Source organism: Tiliqua scincoides, chromosome 1 (genome assembly GCF_035046505.1).
Source record: "Tiliqua scincoides isolate rTilSci1 chromosome 1, rTilSci1.hap2, whole genome shotgun sequence".
In the NCBI taxonomy this organism is placed as follows: Eukaryota; Metazoa; Chordata; class Lepidosauria; order Squamata; family Scincidae; genus Tiliqua; species Tiliqua scincoides.
This window is the reverse complement of record NC_089821.1, coordinates 31,333,025-31,345,195: the sequence shown is the minus strand read 5'-3', so window position 1 is coordinate 31,345,195 and position 12,171 is coordinate 31,333,025. Positions and strand designations below refer to the sequence as shown.

Below are 12,171 nucleotides of genomic sequence, written 5' to 3'. Positions count from 1 at the left end.
CTGTGGTCTACCTGTAGGGCGCTTTCCTTGCACAAGTTCTCCATAGAGGAGATCCTTTGGGATCCGGCCATCATCTATTCTCACGACATGACCGAGCCAACGCAGGGGTCTCTGTTTCAGCAGTGCATACATGCTAGGGATTCCAGCACGTTCCAGGACTGCGTTGTTTGGAACTTTGTCCTGCCAGGTGATGCTGAGAATACGTCGGAGGCAGCGCATGTGGAAAGCATTCAGTTTCCTCTCCTGTTGTGAGTGAAGAGTCCATGACTTGCTGCAGTACAGAAGTGTACTCAGGACGCAAGCTCTGTAGACCTGGATCTTGGTATGTTCCGTCAGCTTCTTGTTGGACCAGACTCTCTTTGTGAGTCTGGAAAACGTGGTAGCTGCTTTACCGATGCGTTTGTTTAGCTCTGTATCGAGAGAAAGAGTGTCGGAGATCGTTGAGCCAAGGTACACAAAGTCATGGACGACCTCCAGTTCATGCTCAGAGATTGTAATGCAGGGAGGTGAGTTCACATCCTGAACCATGACCTGTGTTTTCTTCAGGCTGATTGTCAGTCTTGGCAGGCCTTGATAAAACGATCCATGAGCTGCTGGAGATCTTTGGCAGAGTGGGTAGTGATAGCTGCATCGTCGGCAAAGAGGAAGTCACGCAGACATTTCAGCTGGACTTTGGACTTTGCTCTCAGTCTGGAGAGGTTGAAGAGCTTTCCATCTGATCTGGAATCAGGCCATATTTAGTAAAATAAAAAAGGCACTTTTTTTGCTCTCTGCCTGCAGGGCTATATAAGGTTATGAGATGGCTGCTCCATTATAATGTGATGAAAAGCTCAGCCTCAAAGAAAAAGACTGAATTTCCATTCAGGCTCCACAGATTCCAGCAGCGGCCGTCTTGACAAGTGTGCATGCTGAACCAATGAAATGTACGTGCACTTCAATTCTCAGACAATGGATATGCTTCAAATATTGCTCCATGGTGTGGGACAAGTATCTTTTATAAAACTGTGAAGCTGCTTTTCTTATGGCCTACTAAATCTTAAAATCTAAAAAGGTGCATAAGGGAAAGAAAGGGAAAGGAAAGAATTGATTCAAACTACCTCAGTGCATTAGAAAAGAAATGCAAAAATAGGTAAGTCTAAAGGCACCCCCCCCCCAACTACTCAGACATCATGAGGACCATATTCCATTCTGGACACTCCACTTTCACAAGGATACAGATATATATCAAACAAGTTAGATAAGGCAACAAGGATGTTCAAGGATCCAGAAAATAAGTTCCCTCAGAAGGCGTTGAACAAACTGGATATATGTAGGTCTGGAGAATAGAAGACTGAAAGGGGACATAATAGCCCTAATACCTGAAGCGCTATTACACAGAAAATGGCCAAGATTTTTTTTCAGTGGCCACAGAGGATAGGCCTAGAACCAATGGCTTAAGATACAAGAGGGTCGATTTTAGTTGAGTATTAGGAGAAATACCTTAATGATAAGAGAGTCAATGGAACCAGTTATTGTAGATGGATGGGCTCTCTCTTGCCAGAGGTCTTCAAGCAGAAGCTGGATGGTCATCCGATGGAAAGTACTAAAGTTCTGGATTTCTAATATTGAGCTGAGTGTTTGCCTGCATGGCCTTACAAAGCTATCTCCCAATTCCATAATCTTACAGAACGGCAGGAACTAGAACATATAAATGTCTGGTGGCAAGGAACCCCAAAGGTAACATAAAAGATAGACAAAATTGAGACAGATTAATTGGTTTAAACTATAAGACTGATACTAGAAGAGGAACACTGGGCTTCTCTTACAAGAGGAGGTGGAGTATGAAGGCAGATTAAAGAGGAAAGCCAGCCAGAAGCAAGAATGCAAGCATTCTAAAAAAGTAGTAAGTTTGTAAAAATGAATATAAGGGTAGGGTGGTCAGTGCAAAAGAATGGTATTAAAATATTTCTCAAAGAGTGCATTTAATTTTTTTTAATATTAAACTGCAACACCAAAGCATTTTCATTAAACAGTATTGTTTCAACACAACTAATTCCAAAGTAAGCAATTTATTCATTAGAGGAACTAGCAAGTCAAAGAATCTGAGATGGGAACCGAAAGACATGCAGCAGAAAAAATCCAAATCTACAAGACTACTCATCTGTGTTTTTGCAACAAATTTATTTTGAAACTAATTCAATGAAAGATCTTTTTCCTTAAAGTTCAGTAACAGTAACAAGAATCTGTCCAAAATCAAAGGCTTTGACAAATGGACAGTTGGAAGAGAAAAAATTAAAACAGAACTTGGCTGCCTTTTTTGCCAAGCCATTTGTTAGTAAAAACTTATGCAATGCAATGAATAGCAGCCAATACCAGTATCAGGGACATGCTGATGGGAGACATGTACTATGACAACACCAGCATCCCCATTTCTCCTTGGCTTGTGCTACTTTTAACGCCGCTGTCCCAATTTAATGTAGGATTTAGGTCTTCTAACAAAAAGTCAACCGGCCAAGTCATCTTCCATCACAAGACAATGTCTTTTCAAGACACTGAAAACATATTCGACCATATTATTCCTTTTCACCAGATTTTTTTCAAAAAGCAGGATCTGTCAGTTCCTAGTTTATAAACTAGTTTATAAACCTTAATTCTAAGTGCCTTAGAATAAGGCACTTCATAAATGTCTGTGCTTTCAGACAGGTCATTCTTTCGAGTGATGCAGTTTGTAGTACAGGCAAAAAAAAGTGTGCCTGAAAAAGAATCCAGGAAGTCCTTGATCAGAAAGAATTATTTTTATACAGCTTTGCAAAGAAATAAGTTAAAAGCAGCAAACAAACCATGATGTACAGGAAGACAGTGGCAGATTGAAAGGATTAGAAGATTTGATATCCTAAACCAGCTGGCGATGAAACCTTAACAGTTTCACTCATTTTAATGTGCATGCATGCATGCACAGATTTAACTGTGAATATACACCGTGATTGTACTTCAGGATGCTTCAATACACTGTTAAATGTTTGAAACAGAACAGGCTTTGGCTTCAATGGAAGCTGCACAGATTCCAGACTGCATGATATCCTTAAAGGGGACATGTATTTTAAGAGCTATTCTCAAACTCACAGTGTTCCAAAAAGCATCTCCAAAATTTGTCTGGATTTTCTTATTAATGTTTCGTAAATACTCTGTACTCTAGAGATTACCAATGGGCACCAATGGTCGTGAAAGGTTAAGAACAGGTAAAACATCCTCTAACTCCCAGTATTACTATATTCTCATTGGCTGTTGACTGGTTTCTCCCATACTGCTTGGGTTCCACTTCAGAGAAACAAGGATGCCTTTAGTACTGCTTACACAAAGTGATGATCAACGAATTCTTTCAGATGGGAGAGTGCCACACAATTATTCCTCATTCTGAATTTATCTGTAACCATGGCTATGCAGTTCTAGAAATGTGTGCTAATATGGGCACCTACTGCAACTGTAGTTAGTACAAACTACCTTATCAGCACCAATACATTTTGATCAGAGTTTATTTGTATAAGATTACAGCATTCTGGTCCCAAAAAAGATATGCAGGTCAATTAACATTTACTAGGCATCTCTGTTCTAGTTTAGCACCATTCTACACCGACTGCTGTGGAAAGATCTGAGCTGTAGGATGTAAAAGCTTCCTTATATTAAAATAGTCATCTATAGGACAAACAAGGCTCAGATGAAACACCCTTGACCCTAATCAGATCAGGATGTAAAAACTGTGATTGTGGATAGTCATCCACTGAGAACTATAAAAACCCAAAGGCATATTTTTGAGCAATCTGGGAGAGAAGTTAAAAGACACTGCAAATCACAGGTACTAACCCTTCAAGGTTCAACCTAAGAAGGACAAATTCAGTAGCTAGAGAAGACAGAATTCCATTCACCTTGGCCTCTAATTAATGATACTTTCAAAAACAAAAACACCACCCATTTAACACTTGCAGAATTTCCTGTCACCAGCAGAAGCCATCACTACAAGTGCAAAAAAAAAAGCAATTGGGCTAGAGATAAGATAAAACAGTGCAAATGTCACAGCCACAAGGAAAGTTAAGTGGGAGAGAACAAGAACACCTGAAGATTGCATCAATTATCATTGCAATGAAGAAGTGAATTCACCTGACTAAGGAGTCGTTTCTCTGGGGCAGTACTGCAATGAGCTGTTATGCAGATAAATCTCAAAAGCTCCTACACATACCAATGTACCAATGATGGGAATGGATTCTCTGTATTTAATTCTCTGGGAAGAGAAGTGGTAAAATGAAGTCTATTGATGCAAAGTCCAAGTTCATTTCAGATTTGCCAAGAGGTGAATGGCCAACAAAGCCTGAAACTTCCACCCAGGCTTATAAACAGCACTAAGAAATTCAGCATGTGCTTTCTTCCTGTTGTGATACTGTCACAGTTCATGTAATAAGAAGTTCCTGGTTCAAAATTTAATCTCTTCTGCAAGCAACCAGCACACTGCCAGCTTAGGCATTCAGATAATTCAACTTATCCAAAATGCACATGTCGAGGTAACATTTAAAGATTCATGCAAACACATGAATTTGACCCATCCTCAACCAAATGGCACTATTTTAATGCATGCTTCTTCTTTTTTTAACAAACAACTTGCAATAACATAACCATTGGTTATTTAGCTTACTTATTAAGGCCAACAGGGTGCACACTCAGTCGTTTATAAAACAGAGGACTTAAAAAGGAAACAGTTTCCATATCCACAAAAAGTCTTCAGCCCTCCTAGAATGGCAGTTTTGGCTCTGTGAATCAGAGATGGGTGATTCACAAAAATCCCTTTATCTGTGAGAACTGTAAATGAATCAACACAACATGCTGAACAACAGTGGACTATGCTGTCCCATCAGTGCTCCGAGGATGAAAGCCCTCCCTCCGAAGACTGTTCAAATCCAAGCGAGTTACAGCCTCACAGCGAACTAGCAGAGTGTCCCCTTTTATGTAGTTTCTTTGTTTTAGTGCTTGCAGCTGCATAAAAGTCACATACCCAAAGCCTTTTGGGTTGCGATTTGCTGTTGGACGCTGGAAGGCTAACAGCTCAGGCTTGGTATCCATAACTTCTTCATGATTGTGTCTTGGAGATCCTTCGGACTGGTCTAGAATGGAAAGTCGTATGGTGCCTTGGAATGGCCAAGGGAGGTGACTGTCATACTCTCCTTGCATAGTGTGAACAAAAAGAGAAATATAGTTAGCACAACGCTGAGCATTAGGCAACTGGATATGCAGGCGCAAACACAGTTTGTAGCCAGGTTTCCCTGTGTAGAAGCCTGGGCTGTGGATCACAACAGGCCTCTCTTCTTCTTGGGCTTTCAAATAAACACTGAAATTCTCAATCTTCCAGATGAAAATCCCATTACACTGTTGGGCTTCAATTTCAGCAATTTTGTCCTCTAAAGTTCGGATTGTGCGTTTGAGGTCACCAATGTGAGTGATCTGGGTCTCCATCTTTGCAGTCAGTTCTCTGATTTGATGATCCTGCCTCACCAAGCGACCTTCCAGTTGCTGAATGGTCTCCTTGAAGTTCTGGACTTCGGGGCTACACTCACAAGAGGCAGGCATGGCTTGAGAGAAGAGTGAAGGGTCAAAGGGTAAACCTCCAAGGAAAGGCACAGAAGTTGGGGTCGAAACACTGACACTGCGGAGAGTCTGAGCCATCATTCTCATGTGAACCTGAGTAAACTCTTGCATATGATGTGCCAACTCATTTCTCTGCATCTGGAATTTTAAAGAAAACAAACAGCTTCATAAGCATCATAAGCTCTCTGACTAAGAGCAAGCATTTGAGCTTCACAGAAAGGTAAAAAAGAGACTGTACTGGAAAAGAGAACTGGCTTTATCTTCCAGTGATTATCTGAAACAAGAATTGAAAAACTGAACAGAAGTATCACTACTGCAGATAAGATGGCAGTCTGGCTACTAGTAAAGTTTAAGGGTTGGGAAAATTCCCCAGATATAAACAAATTATTTACAGATTTACAGGAAGTGGAATAGAGTAAGTGGAATACTAGTATCACACTCTCACCAGCACTACTCTGACCTACAATCCCATAGAATGGCATATACTGTAGCTTACAGAATCTTTTGAAAATGCAAAGGAAGAGCCTGGCTACAGGTCAGTTCTCTAGTGATGTGCTTCCCCCCACACTACCTGATTGATCCTGAGCATGTTGCTGCTTGCAAAGCATCCTCACATAAGCCTCAATGAGCAATTTCAGGGGAGCGCAAGTGAAACACATTTGTGCAGAAATAGCAAAGTTTAAAGTACACACACACACGCACGCACGCACGCACGCACGCACGCACACACACACACACACACACACACACACACACACACACACACACACACTCACTCACTCACTCTCTTATATTGTTTTTCCATTATAAAAAAAACTGGTTAAGTTATTTCTACTGTTACAGAACACAATTATTTTTTAAATAAATGCGGCCAAATTCCTTTTTTTTTTTAATCCTAATGATTTTACAATGCATTTGTAATGCAAGATTTTACATTCATAATCATGGTCATTAGGGATTTGCATAACTTATTGTGGGTAGGGCTGATGCTGGGAAACTCCTGGATTTCTTATCCCATTTGATTTTACTTCATTTAACTTCTTGATTTTCACTGCTGATTGGTTGCTGTTTAGTTTGTGTTTTGAGACCAAGTCCCAGCCCCTGAGTTGTCTTATGAGGGAGAAGCTCATATGGGGAGTGATCTCTCTGGCAATTTACAATTTTCAGTTTGCATGTGGAACTAACTAGAAACAGCCTTAGGGCTGCTCAGCCCTTAGTGAGATCAGGAGTGCTTCCTAGAACATGCCTCCAGAATCTTTTGGAAATTTTAAATTTTAAATAGGAACATACTTGTTTCTACGCCACAGAGCCCCTACTTTATGTGAGAGTTGCAGCCAGAATCGAACTTCCCTATTTTTTAAGAGAGGTTTAACTCTTGTAATTGTTGACAATACCCTGAAGATAAAAAAAAGGAAGTGTGAAAACTCTTCCAGCTATTCAAATTAGAAATTCACAGAGGGCTTCCAGTGATTATGTATAAGTAAATTATATAACATAGAGAAGCCAATTAACTCATTTTCCCTCAAGTAGAACCACATTTATCAAACTTTTCTAAATGTAGCAATACTACTATAATTTTTTTTCTGAGCAATCTCATGTCTCACTTATGAGAGGGAAAGGCTGTGTGCACAGAAATTAGCCAATATGAATCTTCTTGAATATTGACTATTCCTATCCAAGCATAAAAAGGGGGTTGTTACTATAAGTTAAACTGATGCAGGAGCCATGATCCTTTGCTGCTGTTTATTGTTCAACATCTCCTCCTTTCCTAATGAACTTGTAAGCAGATAATTTGGCTTTCAATTAGCTCAGTCCTTATAAAACATTTTAGCATCAGGACCCACCTAAAAAATTTCGATTTACTAGCCACTCAAGTGCCTGTGGCTATAATGGTGATTGGGCAGCAGAGCTCCCCACCCCCCAGTAGCAGATTGTTTAACCCTTGATGCGCATAGCTTAATCTGTCCTGTCTGTTTTGTGATCAACCAAAAATTGGGACGTGATCCATTGGTGGGCCACGTACCCAGTTTGAGAATTGCTGAATTAGCTCTTTGAAGGCTATCCTGTTTCCAAGAGCAGGAAATTCAGGGGCTCAGGTGTCCCCCTAGAACACAATTCAACAGGTGAAGCCTAGTTAATGCCTGCAGGTTATAAAAGGCAGTGTCATTCATTTTCTTTTGTGCATTTACCTAGGTCAGATATCAGAAGCAATTGCTGCTTCATTATGGCTTCATTATAGCTGTGCCCATCCAGCTAAAGAGTGAATGCAAGGACTGAGAACCTGGAACAACGTGCAGGATATAGAAAGTATCCAGAGAAGATGTCACGTTTTTGTTATATTTGCTGCTCTTGTCCTTGCCAACCTTTTCCATTTGCCCTCATCACCTGCTTCTCCTTTTGTTAGTTCATCTGTGTCTTGGGTTTTTTAAATCCTTGCATCATTCTCCTCATTCCTTTGATATTTTGTAGCTTTTTAATAAGTTTCTTGTATTTTTACTGTTTTACCTGCCTGATCTCAGCTCACCTGGGGAAGGAGCAGGTTACTACATCTCCTACACAACTCACATTCCACTACTGTTTGATTTTAAGGGGCTCCCTGTTAAGTTAGGAGAGAAGTTCAGGCTCTTCCACTTTGGGCAGTGACAAAAAGAATTACCATTTCCAGTTTAACCAGTTAAAGGTGAAGTAGGTAGCTGGTAGCTGGTTGCCAATTGCTAGGTGCTGCACCTATCTTGATCTCCATCCACACTTAACAACAAATAAAAAAAGTTAGCTCTAACACAAATTTGCACACGGGTGATTAGAAGAGGCAAGTCATTCCATGTCTAAGGATAAACCAAAACAATTATTGGAATTGTCTTCCTGTTCTGAGTTTTATGTCTTCTAGGACTCACAATAGATTGGATCATGAATTTGTCATGAAGGTTTTGAAGTGTATATTTAAGTGCTTGATTGAGAACAAGGCTCATTTATACTTGTTCCAAGTGTGCTTGTTTACAGATACTGCTTTGGGTCTAATTGCTGATGCACAATCCTTTCTGTACAAATATTTATGTAATTATACTTTCTCAGCTTGCTTACTGGACAAAGCAAACTTTGCTGCTTTCAAAATGCTGGTTATAAACTAGAGTATAAATATTAAAAAATGTGTTGCAGGAAAAGTTCTAACTTACCTTGTCTGGACATCCAAAGGCACTATAATAACATGGTACTGGAGCAATAGGACAATCATTATCATAGTGATTAGGTAGCTAAAAGACAGAATAAGAGATTATTTGAGTTATTCTATATGCAAGCCACCAAATACCATGCATTTCGTATACAGGACCCCAAATCAACCAAAAAAGCTATTTTGAAATACTTACAACAAGTCAAAAAACAGTTGCTAACTCCAAAGGCCATAGCAACCAGACATAGTCCCCCAAACATTAGATGATTTGTAAGCTGATCCCCATCTATTTTGTATTGCAAATGTTATATAGTTAACGTTTGACATTCCTGCACAGTTCTCCATATGCATGAACACAGAAGCACATACAGACACATCCTTTTGAGTCCAATCAGAATCTTGAGCCAATAGATCAGAGACAAAGTTCTTTAGTGGGTGGTGACATAGGAAAATTCTTGCATGGTTGAGAACTTTTCTACCCAGAGCCTCTCAGTTATTTCCTGTCCAATATCCCCTCTTCTGCTTCTTGAAAAGAAATTAGCAAAGCTATGAATTACAAAATCTAAACTGTTATAAACAACAACAACAGCGTGAAAGATATGTTTTCTTACCTGTTCTCTGATTAGCATTGTATTGCAGTATTGACACAAAACATTCGCCAAGAGGCACGACTGGTCATGAAGCTTCATTTTAGTGAAAACAAGAAGTAAATGCAAATTAATTTAATTGGAATTACTAGATCACAACTATTTGGAAAGTATTATTATATACAGATACCTGAAACATTTTTTCTATTATTAGAAACATTCCCCACCCCTATCATTAACCTATGACCAGTAGATACCAAAGTAGAATTCTGAACCCATTTCATAGACATGTAAAAATATAATTTCAATGTGCATGCTCTAAGCACAACACTTAATGAAATTTGACTGAGGAGTGTATAGGTCCTTCACTGGTGTTCTTGAAACAGAAGTTTGGAGATAACATATACTTAAAATTTTTCAAAAAGACAATCGAGTCACTTCTCAAGCACAGCACTAGAATACATTTCTAACATACAGTTGTGCCTCGGCATCCATGGGGTTTCCATTCCTGGTACCCCCACAGATGCAGAGACCCACGGGTAATCAGATCCAAATTCAGACCCTCCAAACATGATTCGAGTTGTGCTCCAGTCACGTCCAGAGGGTCTTCTGAGGGCTGGGACGGCACACAGGAACCTCCCCAACCCTCATTAGGCCTTCTAAGGCCTCCAGAAGGCCAAAAACCACCACTTCTGGTTTTCAGCTGAGAACCAGAAGTGGCAATTTTCAATCTTCTGGAGGCCTTAGAAGGCCTAATGAGGGTCGGAGAGGCCGTGAGTGGTCCTCCAGATGTGACCAGAGCAAAGCTCCGGTCGTGTTTGGAGAGTCGGAATCATCAAGAACTGCGGATTTGATTATCCACAGGGGATCTGGGAACAGAAACTCCATGGATGCCAAGGCACAACTATATGTTAGAAATATAGTGCTGTGCTTAAGAAGTGACTTGACTGTCTTTTTGAAAAATTTTGTTTAAGTGTACATACTTAGTTAAAGCTGCAGGTCCCGAAACTGCAGATAGGGAGGCACAACCTGTAGATCAATTCAGAGATGCCCAACTTCTAGAGCATCAATAGCCTCCAAATCATGGTCCGAGGTCAGAAGTCTACTTTGCCATACCAACTTATGTTCTCATGGGTCAGTGCCATCTAACTCTAAGGACTTTATAGTAATGGATCACACCCCCTCCTGGCTTTCTGAACTTCATAGCAAGCTCAAAAGAGATCTATAAAATTGAAGTGCAGAATATCTACTGTTTACAGAACTTAAAATTATTTTCCATGCAAAGGAAACTATGAACAAATCACAAGGACACTCTGAAATCTCATTGGGCTAAATCTAACCCATAGGTAATCCCTAGATTAAATACACATGGGAAAAGGGAAATCCAAATCCTGAAACCACATGCCTGAAATTAGGAAGTGAATCCCAATTTGAGTAAAGAGGAATTTCCAATTTGACAGATGGAAAAGAGACAGACCTACACTTTTTTGGTTGCTATTTTAATATTAAACACAGGTGCGGAAAAGGCACTGGGTTAAATCTATGTACAAATCTTCATGAGATTGGCTGAAGTGCTTGTTCTGAGTGGAAAAGTGATGGGCCATAGCTACCACCTCATCTGGCTTACAACCTGCCTGGCCACTGATACCAAGGACTGCAACAGTACAGCTGGAGAAGGCAGCTGTTGCGGATCCTTTTCCCAAAAAAGGTTGCCACTTACTCTGCTACAGTTCCTTCCCCACTATTTCTTCTATACCAGTTGGGTGGGAAGAAGCTGGAAGCAGAGAAATCCCACTTCCAGGATCCTCTCTACCCAGGCAGTTTAGAAAAAGTGATTGATGTCAGTACATGCTGGTGTGGTGGGGGTAGGGGAGCACGCACAAAGGTGGAATTTGGTGCTGCATCAAGCACCAGATCAGCCATCAGACCATTCCTAAATGCAGAATATTGACAATGTATGTTCCAAGTCACTATCTTCATTTCTTGTCTTTCAGCTGGTTGCAAAAAGTGAACTCCTAGGAGAACACAAAAGAAAGCTACTTCTCTTCTAAACTGATCCCAAAATGCTACACACACACTTTTTAAATAAGATACATATCTTGTGCTTGTAAAATATTGTAATAATTTTAAAAATATACCTCTTTTTCTTCGTAAGGCATACACATGGCACAATTTGGACAGGCCACTTGTCTCCTTGGACAGGCATGTTCTATATGTTCTTGCAGTTGATTCTTCTGGAATTGGCCCTGACACTGGGGACATTTCTCCGAAGCGAAGCCACAATGTAGCTCATGGTCCTGAAGAAGGACAGCAGCAGATTACTGTACCAAGATTTTTCTACTGGCTGCAGATTATTAATTATTAATAAGTACTTCCAATCCTTGGTGCCCAGAATTTGTCCCACAATTCCTCCAGTCCTACAAGCCAAGTGCTGCTCCAGATGACACAGACTTCTGGTATGGAAAATGCTTCTGTGTGTGAAACCAGGTGAAACACTAAGAAGCACAATTACAAATTCTCAGCATTCATAGAAATGATGACCTGCATGAATTTTTCACACTTTTCTCTCCATGAAAATGTTTGTTGAACTTGTTGTTGCATTCCAGATGGAGATTTATGCCATAATAGCTAAAACATACTCTATGCAAAGAAAAATAGCAGAAAAGCCTTTACCCAGCTTTTAAACACCCCTTGCTGCATTATTCAAATAACATTCCGGGGCAGATCTGACCCAACAGCTCATTAGAATTTAATCTAAAAGCCCTTGCTTCCACCTTCACTGGAGCAGTAGTGTTTATGACTGAT

At 40.2% G+C, this 12,171-nt stretch overlaps 1 protein-coding gene across 1 annotated transcript in view; it reads right to left on the bottom strand.

The window, feature by feature from the left end:
* Nucleotides 1-346: 346 nt before the first annotated feature.
* Nucleotides 347-12,171, bottom strand: part of TRAF6 (TNF receptor associated factor 6) — a 30,839-nt gene continuing 19,014 nt past the window's right edge. The window contains exons 4-7 of the mRNA XM_066610094.1: nucleotides 11,505-11,663; nucleotides 9,391-9,462; nucleotides 8,784-8,861; nucleotides 347-5,748 (exon numbers count right to left, since the gene is read on the bottom strand). Of these exons, the coding sequence (XP_066466191.1) occupies nucleotides 4,867-5,748; nucleotides 8,784-8,861; nucleotides 9,391-9,462; nucleotides 11,505-11,663 (1,191 nt within the window). The 3' untranslated portion in view covers nucleotides 347-4,866. The remainder of the gene's footprint in view (nucleotides 5,749-8,783; nucleotides 8,862-9,390; nucleotides 9,463-11,504; nucleotides 11,664-12,171) is intronic.